Source organism: Anomaloglossus baeobatrachus, chromosome 6 (assembly GCF_048569485.1).
Source record: "Anomaloglossus baeobatrachus isolate aAnoBae1 chromosome 6, aAnoBae1.hap1, whole genome shotgun sequence".
Classification (NCBI taxonomy): domain Eukaryota; kingdom Metazoa; phylum Chordata; class Amphibia; order Anura; family Aromobatidae; genus Anomaloglossus; species Anomaloglossus baeobatrachus.
Window position 1 is genome coordinate 475,717,429 of NC_134358.1, and position 21,505 is coordinate 475,738,933.

General features: G+C 47.9%; 1 protein-coding gene across 1 annotated transcript; it reads left to right on the forward strand.

Moving 5' to 3' along the window:
* Positions 1-8,910: 8,910 nt before the first annotated feature.
* On the forward strand, positions 8,911-12,614 carry CYCS (cytochrome c, somatic). The gene is made up of 3 exons (XM_075316697.1): positions 8,911-9,032; positions 9,626-9,804; positions 12,228-12,614. The coding sequence occupies exons 2-3, from the start codon at positions 9,636-9,638 to the stop codon at positions 12,374-12,376; spliced, it is 318 nt and encodes a 105-aa protein (XP_075172812.1). The 5' UTR covers positions 8,911-9,032; positions 9,626-9,635; the 3' UTR covers positions 12,377-12,614.
* The last annotated feature ends 8,891 nt before the right edge of the window (positions 12,615-21,505 follow it).

Here is a 21,505-nt window from a genome sequence, read left to right on the forward strand (position 1 = left end):
TTTCTAAATACCTTATATATGCTACCATATACAGGCACTGTTAGGGAGGAATTATAAATATGCACCCAAAACTATTCATGGTTCTGGGTGAACAGGAAACCTGTCATGTTCCCTTTAAATATGTGTTCACCTGAGGTGAACACATATTTAATAGGGATCCATGTAGGATCCAAAAGATTCAGCTCTTTTTGTTGAGCGGAGCCAAGGGAGCCAGATCATCAAAAAGAGCCGGACTGCCCTACACTAGCATCAATACATGCAGTTACAGTAAATGATCATCATTCTAGGGTGCTCAGATACACCAGATGATGTTGTAATATGGGAGAATATTTTGGCCCCAAAGAGCAGTCCAAATAGCTATGTGCACAAAGGTTTATTGGGTGTTCCTGCTTAAATAAATTATTACCTATGGAATGGATTGGTGATCACTGTGTGAGTTCCACGTATTGCAAAATTATTGCAGCCAGAAGAAGTTAAATAGAAGGGTAGGTTACCATTCCACTCATGATACCGGACGATGAGCAAGCGCTGTACTTGTCTATGTTTGTCAGTGTCATACACCCATTGCAGGGTACACAAAGGTCTACCACTGTACTAAACTCCTCCTGGATGTGGTCTTGTGGCCGGGGCAGAAAATTGGACACAAATTTGTTGTTCTGTAGACCTGACCTACATGTGTGCTGGGTATTTATGTGGGAATATTTGCACTGTGAATATTTATTTAAAAAATTCATCTTGCACAAATATGTTCTGTTCTCTTAATCATCAAGGTAAAGAATAGGACAGATCGACACATGATTCTCATGTCCGGAAACCTGAAGGGTTATACCGCAGATTTATTATCCACACGTCACAGTTATCTCTCCAGTACAGGCCGTGTTGATCCCAGTCCTCTTGTGTCTGTCTAGGGTAAAGGTACCGTCACACTTTAGCGACACTCCAGCGATCCGACCAGCGATCTGACCTGGTCAGGATTGCTGGTGCGTCGCTACATGGTCGCTGGTGAGCTGTCAATCAGGCAGATCTCACCAGCGACCAGTGACCAGCCCCCAGCGACGCGTGGAAGCGATGCTGCGCTTGGTAACTAATCTAAATATCGGGTAACCAAGCGCTTGGTTACCCGATATTTACCTTGGTTACCAGCGCACACCGCTTAGCTCTGGCTCCCTGCACTCGTAGCCTGAGTACAAATCGGGTTAATAAGCAAACAGCTTTGCTTATTTACCCGATATGTACTCTGGCTACGTGTGCAGGGAGTTGGCACTGGCAGCCTGAGAGCGGCGGACGCTAGTAACCAAGGTAAATATCGAGTAACCAAGCAAAGCACTTCGCTTGGTTACCCGATATTTACCTTGGTTACAGCTTACCGAAGGCTGCCAGACGCCGGCTCCTGCTCCCTGCACATTCAGATCGTTGCTCTCTCGCTGTCAAACACAGCGATGTGTGCTTCACAGCGGGAGAGCAACATCCAAAAAATGGACCAGCACTGTGTGTAACGAGCAGCGATCTCACAGCAGGGGCCAGATCGCTGCTCAGTGTCACACACAGTGAGATCGCTAATGAGGTCACTGGTGCGTCACAAAAACCGTGACTCAGCAGCGATCTCGCTATGTGAGAAGTACCCCTTAGTCGCTGTGTCCAGGTTTCCAGCCACAACAGGGATGAAATGTGGGAGTAGGATCCAGCGAAAAGTGGATGAGAATACAATGTCTGAGCCTTTAACACTTTAATTGGCTCACTCTGATAATACCAAAGGATAGGTAACATAAGCATGTTGTATCTGCACATGGTGGATAACAATCAATCAGATAAATGTTGGATTTTCGCAGGATACAAACGCACTTCAATGTGGAAGTCAGACGAATATCCGACCTTTGTACAATACATTTTTGCTTTGCATTTGTCCTTCTTGGGATATGATCAGATATGTAATACAAAAGTGTTGCTGTACATATTTCACAGTGTCAATTATTAATACTTAACAGCCTTCAACTCGATATCAAGGCACGGAGACTTGATGATCAACGCTCTGTAGGAAGATCGTTCTTTGGCAAGCCCAGATCAATCCACCAGGGTCTTCTCCGCCGTTTTCTTGACCGTATAAACCCATCGGGTTGCTGGTCTTCCTCTTCACCTTGTTCCTTCTATGATGTCCTTCTCCAGTGAGTGCTCTCTTCTTATGATGGGTCCAAAGTAGACAAGTCGTAGCTTGGTGATCCTTCCCTTGGTGGTCGTAGCCAGGTCCTATTCCTTGCAATCAAACAGTTGTCAAATAGGAGAAACGACCATTCTAAGGCCTTATTCACTTATTCCAGGTCTGGAAGGAGTTTTGCATCAGTATTTTAAAGCCAAAATCAGGAATGTGGGTGAAAAAGACAAATATATTTCCCCTGTGTTTAGGATCCTGATTTGAGTCTACAATACTAAGGCAAATACTGACCAAACCTGCGCTGTGCAGTCACAGCTCAGTCAGACGTCAGGTTTTTGATGGAGAAGAAAAACTGTCTGATTTTCAGCAGTTAGGTCACAGTATACGCAGTTTTTCTCACTGATGAGAATTGAAAAAAAAAGATTATCCATCTCTTCCTATGTCAGGAAGGCTTCCTTGACACACCCGTGTCTACAGCGTGTGTGATGGCTGTTTTCACATGTATAGGAGACACGGATCCATGTAGATTCATTAAAATCAATGGGTTTGCGCACACGTCCGTGTTTTCACACGGACTGTGTGTCCGTGTGGAGCACACGCGTGTCCATGTGCTCCACACGGAGACACGTTCGTTTTCTGCCAGCAGCACGGATGTCACATGGACCGCACACTGATGTGATCCGAGTGACACGTACCAGAGAAAACAAAGGTCATATAAAAATAAAGAATTTCTACACTTGCCTTTCTTCGGCGCTTCTGTCTCTGCCGCTGCTGTTGCTTCTGGGCCCCACTCATTAAGCTTATGCATATTCACTGCACTCACCGCAGACCCGGAAGTAACAGCAGCGCTGCAGACAGGTGAGTGTACAAGCTCATGCTGTCCATGTGCTATCCGGGGACAGCAAACAGAACACACATACGCATCTACACCACGGACCGTGAAACACGTGTGTGCTTTATGTGCACATGTGGAGCCCTCAGCTGACAGCCGGGAGCTTGTAGTGACTTTGAGGCCTGAAACACACATCCGTTAAACACGTGCGTGTTTGGTCCGTTTCCGTATGTACCGGAGACACGGCCAAACATGCACCAATGTTAATCTATCATTGAGGTCACACGTGCGTTATTCCATAAGGTCCGTGTGTCCGTGTCCGTGATGCGTATGTGTTTCCGTTTTACACGGAAGCATGTCCGTTTTTTTAACGGAACATGCACACACGGACTCCATGAAAGTCAATGGGTATGTGCGCACAATAACGTGACACGGATGCATCTCTGTATGCTCCGTGTACGTTTTGTGCTTTTTTTTGCGATGTCGGTCATTCTTTCTTTTTCTGTCTAGGTCGGTCAATCTCCCTCAGTCCGTCGGTCGGTCTCTCTCTGTCTGTCTCTCTTTCTGTCTGTCGGTCAGTCTCCCCCCTCTCTCATACTTATTGATCCCCGATCACCGGCGCGGCGCTGCACGGCTGTTCACTAAACTCCGGCGACTTTTCCTCTTTTGAAAAAGCCGGCCGCTCATTAAACAATCTCGTATTCCCTGCTTTCCCCGCCCACCGGCGCCTATGATTGGTTGCAGTGAGACACGCCCCCACGCTGAGTGACAGCGTCTCACTGCAACCAATCACAGCCTCCGGTGGGCGGGTCTAAGCTGTGCAGTAAAAAAAAAATTAAATAATTTAAAAAAAAACGACGCGCGGTCCCCCCCCATTTTGATACCAGCCAGGGTAAAGTCACACGGCTGAAGGCTGGTATTCTCAGGATGGGGAGCCCCACATTATGGGGAGCCCCCTAGCCTAACAATATCAGCCAGCAGCCGCCCAGAAATGCCGTATCCATTAGATGCGACAGTTCTGGGACTCTACCCGGCTCTTCCCGAATTGCCCTGGTGCAGTGGCAATCGGGGTAATAAGGAGTTAATGGCAGCAGCCCATAGCTGCCACTAAGTCCAAGATTAATCATTGCAGGCGTCTCCCCGAGATGCCTTCCATGATTAATCTGTAAATAACAGTAAATAAAAACACACAACGAAAAATCCTTTATTTGAAATAATAAACACTAAAAAAAAAACCTTGTTCACCAATTTATTATGCCCCAAATACCCATCCATGTCCGGCGTAATCTACGGAGGTCCCGCGTCGCTTCCAGCTCTGCTACATGAAGGTGACAGGAGCAGCAGAAGAACCCCGCCGCTCCTGACAGCTCCACGCAGCAACTGAGGTGAGTAGCGCGATCAGCTGTGCTGTCACTCAGGTTACTCACGGCCACCGCTGGATCCTCCAACTGTGTAAGCAAGTCGCCAGAGTGACAGCGATGAAGTCACAGGTGAGTTGCGGTCTCGGGTGGAGGATCCAGCTAGCTGCTGGTAGCCTGAGTGACGGCAGCGCTAATCGCGCTGCTCAATTCAGTCACTCAGGGGATTAGCGGTCACCGGTGAGCATACCTCCCAACCGTCCCGGATACAGCGGGACTGTACCGGATTTCAGCGGGTGTCCCGGTGTCACGATCGTGAGGCTTTTGTCCCGTGGCTCCGCCCGCCCGCTCTCTCCCCGTCTGACTTTCTCCCCCTCCTAATGCACATGAGCAGAGCCGAGCGCTGCTTCACCGCTCTGGCTCTGTGTGCTGCCGCTGTTATTAGTGGGCGGCAGCAGCACTTTCCTGGCTGCCGGCGCTTTAAATCGGCACCTGCAGCTCAGCGTGCACTGCTCTCAGCTGGGCTGCTTGTGTACGGAAGCAAGTGCATCTGTGGGCGGATCTACCGAGCAACATGCTGAGCTCTGTCCAGAGATGAAGAGACTGGAGGAAGAGGAGCTGCAACACCAAGGAACGCTGTATGTGACCCCCCACCTACCCAGAGCTGTATGCCCCAACCCCCTCTTCACCAGAGCTATATGCCTCCAGTCACCCCCCTCACCAAATTTGTATGCCCCCCAGCCCCCCCAGCACCCCCCAGCTCTCTATGCCTCCAGCCCCTCCCACCAGATATGTATCTCCCAGCCCCCCCTCACCAGATCTGTATGCCCCAGCAGCCCTCTCCTCACCAGAGCTATATGCCTCCAGCAACCCCCCCTCACCAGAGCTGTGTGCCCCCCAGCCTCCACACCAGATTTGTATGCCCCCATCCCCCCTCATCGGAGCTGTATGTGCCCCCAGAGCTGTATAAGCCCCAACACCAGAGCTATATGCCCCTTACTAATATCTATGCTACCAGTAATTTGTATGCCCCACAGTAAAGTGTGTTTCCCCCAGTAATGTGTGTACCCCTTAGTAACGTGTATGCCCCTCAGTGAAAAACACAGACGTTCTTCACTGATGTGTTAAACATGCATATGTCCCTTCATATTCCGTGATTCACGGCGCACAGTGGTTGTCCATTTGCAATCCGTGATACGTGATCTGTACTCCGTGATTGCACATGGACATATACTCACCTGCCCCCGCTCCTGCTCTCCGTTGTGCTGAAGAGTCCCGCGATTCAGCATCCAGCCACCGCTCTCTCACCTCTGCAGCTACTTCCGGGCCGGCTCTGGCTGCATAAATGAATATGCATGCCATAATGTGCCGGTCAGGAAGAAGCAGAGAGCAGCTGCCGAACTCAGCATCGCTGGAGAAGGTGAGTTGAAAAATCTTTTTATTTTAAATGCACGTGTTTTTCTGGTACGTGTTTCACGGATCACACCATAGTGTGGTCCGTGGGACATCAGGGATGCCAGAAAAAAACGGACATGTTTCTGTGCGGCAATCACGGATACGCATGTACGCCACACGGAGACACGGTCAGTGAAAAATCACTGATGTGTGTGCAGACCCATTGATTATAATGGGTCTGCATAGGTCAGTGATTCTGGTACGTATAAAAACTAGCACATACATACCAGAATCACTGACATCTGAAACAGGCCTAATTTGTATGCCCCTCAAGTACTGTCTTTGCCCCCAGCCCCTCCTGTGCTGTATATACTGTAGCCCCCAGCCCCTCCTGTGCTGTATATACTGTAGCCCCCAGCCCCTCCTGTGATGTGTATATACTGTAGCCCCCAGCCCCTCCTGTGCTGTATATACTGTAGCCCCCAGCCCCTCCTGTGATGTGTATATACTGTAGCCCCCAGCCCCTCCTGTGATGTATATACTGTAGCCCCCAGCCCCTCCTGTGATGTATATACTGTATATATACAGTGTATACACATTTTTTATATATATATATATATATATATATATATATATATATATATATCCCCCATCTTCCCTTGTGATACATACACAGCGGTGTCAGTGTGCACTGTGCGTGGCTAGGTCTGTTAAAGTGTTGCCAAGTGATCACATGCCGAGGAGGAGCTGGATAGAGTCAAGTAGGGTAGGTGAGTGCGGCTGCTGCCGGCTTCCCCATATTATTACCTCCAATGTGTATATATGTATGATGTATATATCTATGTATGTCAGTGCAGATGACTGTGTATAGATTTGTCTGTTTATATGTATTTTAGGGAATTTGTCTTCAAATATGTACCGTATATGTGCGTATGCCTGTGCCCACGATCAGGACTCGCTGTGTCCTGGAGGCATCGGGTCCTGACCTGTGGGGCTGCACGTCTCCTCCGCAGGAGACCACTGCTGCCTGTGCCCACGATCAGGGTTCAGTGCGCTGCGGTCTCCTGCTGTGTTCTCCCTACGGAGGACACATGCAACTGCAGCAAACAATTGATATGCTGCAGTCTGGAAAGACGCTCCGCAGGTCAGTGTTTGCTGCAGAAAAGACAAGCAGTGGGCACGAGATTTCTACAAATCCCTCCACTGTGCTTGTACTGTACAATGCAGCGTTTTAGACACAGCAAAAACACGCTACATCCAAAATGCTGCAAATACTGATCGTGGGCACGCAGTCTTAGGCTTCTGCCACACTCACGTGAAATTCACGCACGTGCCGAGAGACACGTATTTTCCCTGCGTGTTGCGTGCAGGTAAGTACGTGTCTCTGGTACGTGCGTGACACGTGTGTTCTACGTGTGCTATCCGCGATTACACACGTAGAACCGGTAATTATTATACTCACCTGGTCCTTCCTGCTGCCGCGCTGCTGTCTGTGGTGCTGCTCCTCGGTCTCCAGCCCTCCCGTCTCCCCGCTGCTGCTGCTGCCAGGCAGTGAAGTGAATATTCTATGAGATTAATGAGCGGCGGTCGGCAGCAAGAGGCAGCAGCGGCAGAGACAGGAGGGCTGGAGAAGGTGAGTTAATGTTTTTTTTATTTTTCAATGACACGTGTGTTTTCTCCGGCGCGTGTCACACGGGACCGCATCCACACTACACCCGTGTGGTACGGGTGCGGGCCGTGTGACACCCGTGCTGACGGCGAAAAAACGGACATGTCAGCGCTTTGAAAATCGCACACACGTACAAACGCACATGGACACACGTTCCGTGTGGTTTTACGTGTGTGTGCCTGCTACCATAGGGTAGCATTGCTGTACGTGTCTCCGTGCCGCCGGTACGTGTAAAAAATGACAAACACGTACCGGAGGCATGGATGTGTGGCGCTAGCCTTAAACAATGTGATCAGCAGTGCTGAAAAGGATTGGATGTGGGCGAGACAAATTGCAAAATGGGTGTGGTTAGGGGGCGTGGCTTAAAAATGCCTCTAACTTTGTCCCTCTTTCTCATCTTTAAATGTTGGGAGGTATGCCGGTGAGTCCTGCACGGGTGACCGCTAATCAGTACGCGACACAGACAGAGCCACGGTATGACAATGAAGTTGGGTGAAGTTCACCCGAGTTCATTCTCAGCGCGCGTCGCTGTCTGTGGTCAGTAGACATGCAGCAACTACATTTTACATTACACACGGACATTTCACACGGACAACACACACACACGTCAGTTAAGTTCCACACGCACACACGGACATTCCACACGCACACACGGACTTTCCACACGCACACACGGACATTCCACACGCACACACGGACATTCCACACGCACACACGGACATTCCACACGGACATTCCACACGCACATTCCACACGCACACACGGACATTCCACACGCACACACGGACTTTCCACACGCACACACGGCTAGCATACGCAGTTCACAGAGATGCCACACGGACCATAAAAACGGACACAAAAACGGAACCCGAAAAACGGACGTAACACACGTGCGTGTTTTTTCACGGATGTGTGTTTCAGGCCTGAGACGTATTTCCACCTGTTTGTTCCTAATGACACAAGATGGAGCCGGTTCCTGATACGGTGCGGTTCCCAAAGTGACATTCATGGTACTTTCTGTGGATGTGACGTGTCAGATACAAGACTGACCCCAGCCCCTCAGGAATTAGCTATGAAATGACCAATGCTATAGCCTCTATAAGGCTATGTTCACACGCAGCATTATTTTCTGCAGCATAAATGCTCCATTCATAACGCCCATGTAGCGGCGCTTTCTCTGCTGGGTTGTTATATATTTACTTATTAATACCGTATGGATAAAGCATAATGAAGCACTGCGCGCATGCGCGGTACACACCTTCTCAGGACATTCTCAGCCGTCACCGCTTCCTCGGAAGCGCACGTGACCCTCCTCCCTGCCCTTGCTGACGTCACTAAAAAAGCCGGCTTTGCCTCACTCCCACACAGGGGGCTGGGCTCTGTGACTCTCCTTCAGCCACGTCCTGCTCAACCTACCCTGCTATACAGCCAAAGACGAACTCTTTTATCTTGATTGGCTTACATGAGCACGTTATGGGCGGGGCTTGATCCAACGTCACACGTTACACGTAAGCTGCGTTGCGCAGACACCGGTTACAAAGGGTTGTTGCGGCGTGTCCTTGGGTGCAGAGTGCTTGGTGTGAGCAGCGGTGAAAGACCTGCGGGAAGACAGAGCGCCGCCGCCGGACGGTAAGAGGCCGCTGCCGCCATCACAGCCCCGCATGAGCCACTGCTCAGTTATCGATTATTATCATTAATACTCGGGTTTTGCTGTGACCTTGGGATTTTATGCATATGGAGCTGTTAGTTATAAGATCCTGGACGTATAATAACGTCCTTTCTCTGGTTATATTGTGCTAGATGGTGATCTGTGTGTATATATTTTGTGTGTGTGTGTAATCTGTACAGAGCTGAGTATTGTGTGTGATGATACTTTGTGACTAGTGATGAGCAGGCACTAACATGCTTGGTGCTCAGAGTGGGCAGCTGATGCTCGGGTATCTGACTTGTGTATGGGTATAATGGAAGTCGTGGTGTAACTTGAGCATTTATCTGGAAGATCGTCCATTATACTTGGTACATGAGTCCATCCCACCTTGGCATGGTAGCGCTCGCTCATCACTACTTGTGAAGGTCACTGGGTCTTGTTCCCTGATATTGGATCCCCTGCCTCTGGGGAGGGTGGGCCTCTCCGGTCACTCATAGCCTGCCTCTGAGCTCAGCGAGGGCCCCTTCCAGGATCTCTTCTAACCTTGTGGCTTTTTTTTCTTCATCCTCTTTAGATTCTTAACAATGGGAGACGTTGAAAAGGGAAAGAAGGTTTTTGTCACAAAATGCTCTCAGTGCCACACAGTTGAGAATGGGGGCAAGCACAAGGTTGGACCCAACCTGCATGGCCTGTTCGGGAGGAAGACTGGTCAAGCCGCGGGGTTTTCTTACACTGATGCCAACAAAAATAAGGGTAAGCGGTGCTGTGGTAATAAGGATCTGCTCTAATGAGCTCCTGGATCTTGGTGGCCAGAATTGCTTGTATGGCTCAATGACTCAAGTTCTGCAGTTACCTGAAGGACTGATCGGATGTTCCCATGAGGCATTAATACCTGGCTAGATTTTTGCATTCTCAATTATGCACACTGTCAGGATTCCCTCCCCAAATATTAGTTTATGGATGGTCATGTGACCACTGATGCAAACTGCATATACAGACTAGATTCTCATCTGCCTGCTTCATTCACTGTTGTGAGAAGAGCGGATTGGAATCGAATCAGTGTCTAGCACTTGATGGGAATCCTGACCGTAATTATTGCACACTGTCAGGATTGGGCTGGACTGCAGAAAATTGCTTCAGCTCTGAAAACTCCCTATACAACTTCACTGCAGCACTCACAAACATCCTTTTAGTGTTTATACATAATCTTGAATCTAGAAATATCTCCATGTTACAACCTCTGGGTGAATGTGATCGTGTACTTGACGGGTTGTCATCAATATTTCTGTTCTAGGTGACCTCTGCGGAGTCTTGTATAATGGTGACCGGTCAGGGGACTTTATCACTGGGGAAAAGGGAGGGGTTCCTTCTAACCCTTCAGTTAGTGATTGTGACCCTCTACTGATCAAAATTATGTCTCTGACGTCAGAAAAGAATAGGACCCACTATTGCAAGCTGGGTTTTTGCAAGTTGAGTGGATCTGGAATAAGATGGGGTGATGACAGCCTGGCAAATGTTCTAGCTTTTTAGGTCATTAAGTTACAGAAACTTACATAGTATGTCCCCTGGTTGCAGCAATACTTAAGCCTATACGCTCCTCCAGTGCAGCCACAGTTCCAGCCTTGTCTAAAGCTATACTCCTGGGGCTCACGTGACATTATGGCACATGGGTCCTGTGACCAATCAGCGACTGGCATCTGTCTCTCCACCTTCAGACTTTTGAGCAGGATGTGAGTGCTGTGCTGACTTCCTGCTCAAACATCTGAAGGTGGAGAGACAGATGGCAGGTGTTGATTGGCCACAGGGCCCGAGTATCATAACAATGTCTCATGGGCCCCAGGAATGAGGCTTTAGACAAGGCTGGAACCATGGCCGCACTGGAGGAGAATATAGGCTTTTTTTTTTTTTTTTTTGTTATGGTTGTGAACAATGGGTAATAGAAGCAGTTGTCAGGTAGTGGAATTAAGCACACCTTACTTCAGCACTGCCTCCTTAGTCTGGTGCTAAAAAATGGCAGTTTAAATAAATTGGGCCTAAAGCTGGCGTCACACGGACGATCTATTGTGCGATCGTACCCGCCACCGTCGTTTGTGCGTCACGGGCAATTAGTTGCCCGTGGCGCACAGTCGTTAAACCCCCCCCCCTCCCCGGTCACACATGCTTTCCTCCCGGATGATGTCGCTGTGGGCGGTGAACATCCTCTTCCTGAAGGGGGAGGGACGTTCGGCGTCACACAGCGCAATAGAAGCAGAGATGAGCGGGGTGTAACATCCCGCCCACCTCCTGCATTGCCGGCCGGACGCAGGTAAGCTGCAGTTCATCGTTCCCGGGGTGTCACACTGAGCGACGTGTGCTCCCTCGGGAACAATTAACAACCAAAGCAAAGGAGGACCGACATTTTGAAAATGAATGATGTGTCAACGAGCAACGATAAGGTGAGTATTTTTGCTCGTTCAGTCGCTCGTAGCGGTCACACGCTATGATATGTCAAACTATACCGAATGTGCGTCGCGAACGATGTGACCCCCGACGACATATCGTACCGTGTGACGCCGGCTTAAGGCTGCTTTCACACCTCCGGTTTTAGCAGAGCCGGGCAATCCGGCTCTAAAACCTATGCAGCGACAAAACCGCATCCTTTGCATAAGTTTTTCTACAAGCGACCTGTCCGTTTTTTGCCGCTTGCGGCACGCTACTGGGCACACACGCATTGGCAAAAAACGCATGCGGCATGCATTGCAAACCGCGCCGCATCGGCAGTTTTTTTTTTTTGCCTGGCAAAACGTGCCAGGCAACGTTCCGGCGCATCGGCTAAATCTGCTGCATATGGCAAAAACCAGACGGAACGCAAGCCCATGTGGCACGATACGGCACTAATGTAAGTCTATGCAAAAAAAAAACTCAAGCGGCGGCAAAAAAAACCCCTGTTTCTTCAGCAAAGCGCCTGATTGTGCCGCACAGGAAAAACTGGATGTGTGAAAGCAGCCTTAGTCTACCTAGATTAGAAAAACACAGCTTATTTATGTGAAGATTAAAAATATTGTTACTAGAGCTCAGCATTGAATTTAATACCAATTTGGCTTTGACCCCCCCCCCTCTCTCAATTTCATGTGTTCTAATGTGACAGCCCCTTTAAATTTTCACTGAACATGCATTAATGATGCTGTCATCCACAGGCATCACCTGGTGTGAGGAAACCCTTATGGAATATCTGGAAAACCCCAAAAAGTACATCCCTGGCACAAAGATGATCTTTGCCGGTATCAAGAAGAAGGGGGAGAGGCAAGACTTGGTTGCCTATCTGAAGAGTGCAACCTCCTGCTAACTGCTGTATCTGCTGCCTTATTTATTTCAGGGAGGGGTTGCTTGTGATGAGATGCATTAAATTTTATATATTTTTTTATTTCTACTGTCCATGCATATTTTAGATTGCGTCTCATCAGCCAGCAAATGTAAAGTTCATGGGAAATTCTTGAAATGAATTGGGCTCTAGTGTTATGAATCTAATGATCCTGTACTACTCCAAATACTAAACCTGACTCTAATAAATCTCTCTACCCCTATTTGTAGTAAACGGGTGTCATTTCTTTATCTTAGAAAAAGTTGAATATAAATACGTAATATCTCGCTCTACTTAACTATTGGTACTCGCAATACTCACAACGAGCGCTGTCTAATACGCATGTATTCATGCAAGTCAATGGGGAAAAACTCGTAAAGTAACGAGTAACCCGAATGCCGTACTATTTGCATTAATAGTACAGCATTTGGGTTACTCAGTACATTGCAAGATTTTCCCCATTGACTTGCATTGCTCATGCTATTCAAAATGAATACGTGAGTATTATACAGTACTCATTATGAGTATAGCAAGTGTGGATAGTTGGGTACTCGCTCAGCTCTAGGCTTAGGCCAGAGTCACACTTGTGTATGACTCGGCAAGTCTCGCATTGGCATCACCTGCGGCTGCACACTCCTGGACAGGATCGGGTGAGCTGCATAGAAATACATGCAGCTGACTCGCTCCTCTCCAAGAATGTGCAGCCGTGTCAGTGATGCCGATGCGAGAGTTGCAGAGTCATACACGTGTGACTCTGGCCTAAGCATGAGCTACCGTTCTGCTAGTGCTGATTCTTTCCTGAACCTATCTTAGTCTGTTTGTAATTTCACTGTTAAATGGATATGAGGATTTTTTTTTTTTTATTTTCCTCTTGTGTGGTTAAAAAAAAAAAAAAAAAATCAACATGTATTTTAAATACAGACCAAACGGCTATTCAATCCGATACTCCCTTAGGCCTCCTTCACACGTCTGTCTCCGGTAAGTGTTTGCTCCATTTCCCCACACACACACACTGGCACACACACACACTGGCACACACACACACTGGCACACACACACACTGGCACACACACACACTGGCACACACACACACTGGCACACACACACACTGGCACACACACACACTGGCACACACACACACTGGCACACACACACACTGGCACACACACACACTGGCACACACACACACTGGCACACACACACACTGGCACACGTAGAACCATTAAAAACAATGGGTGCGTGTTTTGCTATGGCCCGTGTGGAGCATAAGTGTGCTCCACATGTAGACATGTCTGTTTTTTTTTTCTCTGGCTGGCATCACAGGTTTCACACGGACTGTACGGATGTGATCTGTGACACGTACCGAGAAAACACGTGTTTGTGTACAATTAAAAAAAAAATATCTATACACTCCTTCTCAGCACTATCTCTACCGCTGTTGTAACTTGCCTCTGACAACCCCGTTTCCCCCCCCCCCCCCCCCCCCCCGCTCATTTTGATCATGAATAATAATCACTCCACTGCGGGGAGTCGGCAGGACCGGAGAGCGAAGATCAGCACCATGGACAGCAGCGGCGCCAAGGACAGGTGAACAGAAAGTAACTGCCTGTTCTGTGTGCTATCACTCATAACACACGTTGTGTCATAAATGGCACACGGAGGACAATACGCACCTTTGACACGTCCATGAAAAACGTGTTTGGGTTTTTTTGTTTTTTTTTTTCGGACATGTGAAGGAGGCCTTAGGCTGGGGTCACATAGTAAAAAAAGTAAGATTTTCGTTCAGAAAAGTGCCCATGCTCAATACAATTTTAAAATAAAATTACAGCTAAATAAAGTCTCTTGTAATTGCAAGATGGGTGGAGGCCATATACATACGAGTTTTCCGATTTATAGAAGAAACCAGTGCATGCTGGAATTTTTACACAGATTCTGTCAGTAAAAAAGGTCTTCTAAACTGCCCAATTGAATAATGTGTGTGTGTGTGTGTGTCTGTCTGTTGCATTTACAATCACGAAATTTTGCACAGACGCCTCATGTGACCCAGGGAGCATCGTAGACTGCTGTTTTCACAGAAAAATGTAACCCCATGCTTTACAGTAAAGGCTGCTTTACACGCTACAACATCGCTAATCCGGTGTCGTTGGGGGTCATGGAATTTGTGACGCACATCCGGCCGCATTAGCGATGTCGTTGCGTGTGGCACCTATGAGCGATTTGATTCGGCGCAAAAATGTTCAAAATTGCTCATCGGTGACACCCCCCCCCAATCTCGATTAACGTTGCTGCTGTAGTAACTATGATGTTCCTTGTTCTTGCGGCAGCACATAGCGGTGACACCGAAGGAACGAGGAATCTCTCCTTACCTGCGTCCCGCCCGCAATGAGGAAAGAAGTAGGTGGGCGGGATGTTACGGCCGCTCATCTCTGCACCTCCGCTTCTATTGGATGGCTGCCGTGTGACGCTGAACGAACCGCGCCCTTAGAAAGGAGGCGGTTTGCCGGTCACAGCAACGTTGCTAGGCAAGTAGTGTGACGGGTCTGGGCAATGTTGTGCGCCACGGGCAGCGATTTGCCAGCGTCGCACAACCGATGGGGGCGGGTACCCACGCTTGCAAAATCGGTACCGATATCGCAGCGTGTAAAGTGGCCTTTAGTCTGTAAAATCCTGCATCCATTAAACTGAATGGAGGTTGGAGCTATAGGCTAATAATAGCAACTGTCATTGGTTGCTATAGGAATAAAATGTTAGTTGAGGCTTATGCGTGAGGTTATATGATGTGGAGAGATTGATAGAGACGGACAGGCACAGTTACTATCCCGGGCAACACCGTCCTTCCAATCAGTCTCGCCCGATTCCAATAGACAGCAAAAAAATTAAAGGCAGCACACAGCTTCAACTTGAATGGAAACGCCTATTTATTGGCCCACATGATACAGCAACGTTTCAGTCACAAGTGACTTTTTTTTTTCCAAGCACTTCACAAATTCTTAGAGTAAAAAATGATTGAGTGATTCAATTAGTGCAGAACTGGCCATTAATAACTTGTTTAAATTTATTGAGAAGTTACCCTAAAGGTCTTTTACAGAGACAAAAAATTAAATTTGATAGTTATTCATCTAAAAAAAGTCGTCAGGTTGGTAGGATTCCTGTGATCATGAAATATGGCGAAGAGTAAATCCTATAGAGAATAATTCTCAAGCATTGAGGTACCGTATTTTTCGGACTATAAGACACTTTTTTTTCCCCCTAAATGTTGGGGGAAAGTGGGGGGTGCGTCTTAGTCTGAATGTGGTTGAGGGGAATGAGGGTGGAGCGGGTCATCGGGGCACGAGCAGGCTCCAGCAGCGCCTGCTGTGACCACGTGGGCCTGCTCATTACATATGCACACCCATCATATCTCAGCACTGATGCTGACAGGTGGGCGGGGGGTGCGCGCATAGTAAACAACCGGCAGCATGATTACACCTGGCAACTACAGCCTGGAGTGATCATGCGGCTGTATTCACTGCCCCCCCGCGCATCATCATCAACGCCGGGGTGCAGTGAATCAGTATACTGTACTCACCGTTCCCCTGCAGCACCGCGATGTCCTTCTGTCTGCCGCCTCAGGCTGTGTGGAGACTAGCGGCGCTCACAGCAATGACGTCATCGCTGTGCGCATGTGTCCACACGGAGCCGGCAGACAGGAGGACATTGCGATGCTTCAGGGATCGTGGCCGGCTCCACACTGCGCTGCCAGCACAGACGGGAGGAGGAGCCATGCTGCGTGGAGCGAGGTAAGGTGAGTACAGTATAAACGTTTATTTTTTTTTTTGTACCACAGGATGCTGGACATATAGCAGGATGATGGCGGTATATGAGCAGGATAATGGTGTTTATAGCAGGATAAAGGTGTATATAGCAGGATGGGGGTATATAGCAGGATGCGGCCATATGTATGGATGGAGTATATAGTAGGACAGGATGGGGTATATAGTATGATGCGGCCATATACCAGGATGAGGTATATAGCAGGATGGGAGCACATACCAGGATGGCAGTATATAGCAAGATGGGGTTATACGAAGATGAGGGACATTTTTATACATACATACATACATATACACAAGGCAGGAGGATCATTACCAGGATGGGGTACCTTAGTAAAGAATTTGGGGACATTACCCCCATAAGTGTGTCATGACCACATTTTTTGCTTAAAATTTTATTTTCCTCCTCTAAAACCAGGGTGCGTCTTATGGTCAGGTGCGTCTTATAGTCCGAAAAATACGGTATGTTGCAAAAAACTTTACCCTTTGTGGATGAATTTAAAAATCTTTTTTTTTTTTTTTCTTATCGGAAGAGTAAAAATATGCTTGTTAGTGCTGACATTGGTTCAACAAAAAGAGATATACAAACGACAATTTCAGGGGCAAAAAGGACAGGTTGCTTCCCATGTCTTTCATGTGTCAATTGTAGCTACATGTTGAAAGGGAATGTTCTCAAACATCCGATTTAGTAATGAGACTATTCATATCAAATATTTTTTTAAATGCGATACGGAATTTGTCATTTATTTGTTAGTGTCGTTGTAAAATGTGGTACATAGGTGAGACAACAACGGATTTTAAAACAAGAAAAAAAAAAAACAAAGAGAAAATTGCATGAAAAATACCCTGACTATAAATAAATAAATTGCAAGTGCTTAATAACAGGGTACTTAGTGTATACATTTTTGGAAAAAGGTAAAAAGCTGTCTCACCTCGTCAAGGTGTACCCATCTGAGACAGTCCCTAACCTACTGAAGTTAAAAACATTATCAATACCTGACTTGTGTCATGTCAAACTCCAGTATCAATGGTGGCAAGTGGTCAGCTGTGTCCCAGATTAAATACACAGTGAAGTGAGCCGCAATTAGTAGTTCAGTCTCAGTATTAGGAGGGCTCCGCCCCCAACTTGCAAAAAAGCAAGATAACATACAAAAAACACAAAAACGTGAGCTGAAACAATGTTCAGTAAACATGCAACATTAAGCATGTGAATTGCAGCCTTAAGACTAGTAAAAAAAAACCAAAGAGAAAATTGCATGAAAAATACCCTGACTATAAATAAATAAATTGCAAGTGCTTAATAACAGGGTACTTAGTGTATACATTTTTGCGTCTCACTTCACTGTGTATTTAATCTGGGACACAGCTGACCACTTGCCACCATTCATATTGGAGTTTGACATGACACAAGTCAGGTATTGATAATGTTTTTAACTTCAGTAGGTTAGGGACTGTCTCAGATGGGTACACCGTGACGAGGTGAGACAGCTTTTTACCTTTTTGCAAAAATGTATACACTAAGTACCCTGTTATTAAGCACTTGCAATTTATTTATTTATAGTCAGGGTATTTTTCATGCAATTTTCTCTTTGGTTTTTTTTTTCTAGTCTTAAGGCTGCAATTCACATGCTTAATGTTGCATGTTTACTGAACATTGTTTCAGCTCAGGTTTTTTGTGTTTTTTGGATTTTAAAACAAGGTTAAATAACCATAAATTATACGTAAATAGAATGGATTTACCTGTCCCTAAACATTTTACAGAACAAAAACATACAGAAAAAGATTTGAAATGCAGGCTGATAAATCATGTCCCCGTAACGAGAAGAGGAGGGGATAGATTAAAAAAAAAAAAATGGAAATGAATTTTTAGGTTAAATACCTTAAAACCAAATGGATTAAATATAGATTTTAGGGTGGGTGATCTTTTATGAGCCCTTCTTTCCAGATGAATACACCCTCATTTCACATGGAATATTTTTTATGATGCATTCTATATATCATATTGGTTGGATACTGCTTGAAAAAAGTCACTTGTGACTGAAACGTTGCTGTATCATGTGGGCCAATAAATAGGCGTTTTCATTCAAGTTGAAGCTGTGTGCTGCCTTCACTTTTTTTGCTTCCTATAATATATCTATATATATATATATATATATATATATATATATATATAATTGCCTTATTCTGTCTGTCTTGCTCCAAAATTGTGTCACCTTGACACTGTCGTTACAGTGACAACTGTCGGATTGGCCGCTGGGCTCGGCCTGGCCCCGCCCCCCCACGGATTGGCCGCTCTTCTCGGCCTGGCCCCACCCCCCTCATGGATTAGCCGCTCGCCCCGGCCCTCCGCACGCATCGCTCGCTCCAGCGTACACCGGCTCCCGGTACACATGTGCAGGGAGGCGGCTGATGCCTCGCCCGCTCAGCCCCGCCACCGGCACACGTTGCCACGCTCGGACCCGCCCCCGGCGGCCCCAGCATGGGGGATGGAGCACGATGGGGGGTGCGCAGCATGGGGGTTGGAGTACGATGGGGGGTGCGCAGCATGGGGGTTGGAGTACGATAGGGGGTGCGCAGCATGGGGGTTGGAGTACGATAGGGGGTGCGCAGCATGGGGGATGAAGCACGATGGGGGGGTGCGCAGCATGGGGGATGGAGCACGATGGGGGGTGCGCAGCATGGGGGATGGAGCACGATGGGGGGTGCGCAGCATGGGGGATGGAGCACGATGGGGGGTGCGCAGCATGGGGGATGGAGCACGATGGGGGGTGCGCAGCATGGGGGATGGAGCACGATGGGGGGTGCGCAGCATGGGGGATGGAGCACGATGGGGGGTGCGCAGCATGGGGGATGGAGCATAATGGGGGGTGCGCAGCATGGGGGATGGAGCACGATGGGGGGTGCGCAGCATGGGGGATGGAGCACGATGGGGGATGCACACCTCCCCAAAAAACACCCCCACACACACCACACACACACACACTGGGAACCACAAACACCGGGAACCACAAACACCGCCCTACACACAGACACCCACACACACAGACACCCACACACACAGACACCCACACACACAGACACCCACACACACAGACACCCACACACACAGACACCCACACACAGACGCCCACACACACCCACACACAGACGCCCACACACACCCGCACCCACACACACACAGACGCCCACCCGCACACACACACAGACACCCACCCGCACCCACACACACAGACACCCACCCGCACACACACACACAGACACCCACCCACACCCGCACACACACACACAGACACCCACCCACACCCACACACACAGACACCCACCCGCACACACACACACAGACACCCGCACACACACAGACACCCACCCACACCCGCACACACACACACACACACACACACACACAGACGCCCACCCGCACACACAGACACACACCCGCACACACACACACAGACACACACACAGACACCCGCACACACACAGACACCCACCCACACCCACACACACACAGACACCCACACCCGCGCACAGACACCCGCATAAATATACGCACATACCGTGCAACACACTCACTGCACAAAACATACCTCCCCCCAGAACACACACACGCACTCCACACCCACAAAAAACGCGCAACACACACAGCACCACACACACACACTCCACAAACAACGCAACACACACACACTCCACAAACAACGCAACACACACAACGCAACACACACACACTCCACAAACAACGCAACACACACAACGTAACACACACACACTCCACAAACAACGCAACACACACAACGCAACACACACACACTCCACAAACAACGCAACACACACAACGCAACACACACACACTCCACAAACAACGCAACACACAACGCAACACACATACAACACCGCTCTCACACCCCCCCACCCAGACAACACCCAGAACATTTACAGCCCCTACACAAACACTTGGCAACTACACACAACAACATCTATATATATAACAAAAATCAGACATTAACTACACAATACGTAAATTCTAGAATACCTGATGCGTTAGAATCGGGCCACCTTCTAGTATATATATATATTTGTGTGTGGGGGATTTTTTTTGTTTTTTGTTTTTCCATGGACAGTAACTGGACCAAAAATCTGCTCATGTGAACCTACCCTTACCATGGGAAAAAGACCAATTTGTTTTACAGGTAGACTGGACTTTTTTTTTTTTTTAGATATTAATCCACTGACTCTTAAAGATGCAGTTACAAATGGAAGACGCTCAGATGGAATTCTGAAGGAAAAAGTCTGTGTTCAGTGTGTCATCAGGTTTATACAGATCCCCATAAACCTTTAGGCTATGTGCACACGCTGCGTTTTTGTGCTATTTTGGCCGCTAAAAACGCATAAAAACGCATGTGTTTTTACCGCGTTTTGGTGCGTTTTTGGCTGCGTTTTGCGATCTTTGCGTTTTTCTGCATTTTTCCAATGCATTGCATGGGGGGGAAACGCAATAAAACGCAGGAAAGAATTGACATGTCCATTTTTTTTTTTTAAGCTCAAAAACGCAGCTTAAAAAAAAAATTGTGTGCGGACAGCAAAAATGAAAACTTATAAGCGGGCTTTACACGCTACGACATCGCTAGCAATTGCTAGCGATATCGAGCGTGTAAGCACCCGCCGTCGTGGATGCGATATCGTGTGATCGCTGCCGCAGCAAACATTATCGCTACGGCAGCGTCACAAGCACTTACCTGGTCGGCGACGTCGCTGTGACTGCCGAACAATCCCTCCCTCAAGGGGGAGGGACATTCGTCATCACAGCGACGTCACTAAGTGGCCGGCCAATCAAAGCGGAGAGGCAGAGATGAGCGGGGCGTAACATCCTGCCCACGTCCTTCCTTCCTCATTGCGGGCGGGACGCAGTTAAGGTGAGGTTCCTCGCTCCTGCGGTGTCACACACAGCGATGTGTGCTGCCGCAGGAGCGATGAACAACATCAATAATCAACCATTACCGATTTTTGGTTTTGGGACAACCTCTCCATGATGAACGATTTTCACCATTTTTGAGGTCGCTTAAGGTCGCTGGTCAGTGTCACACGCTGCGATATCGTTAATGACACCGGATGTGCGTCACTAACAACGTGACCCCGACGATAAACAATATCGTAGCGTGTAAAGCCCCCTATAGACTTTGCTGGGGAAGCAAAGTCATGCAGTTTTGAGGCCAAAAACGCACCTGAAAAACGCGCAAAAACGCACTGTGTGCACATAGCCTAATAGTGGAGACTTCTATGTAAAATAGATGGGAATAGGACT

Coding starts and splice junctions, on each gene's coding strand:
- CYCS (XM_075316697.1), top strand. CDS start 9,636: ATGGGAGACGTTGAAAAGGGAAAGAAGGTTTTTGTCACAAAATGCTCT. Junction 9,805..12,227: donor TGATGCCAACAAAAATAAGG/GTAAGCGGTGCT, acceptor TGTCATCCACAG/GCATCACCTGGTGTGAGGAA.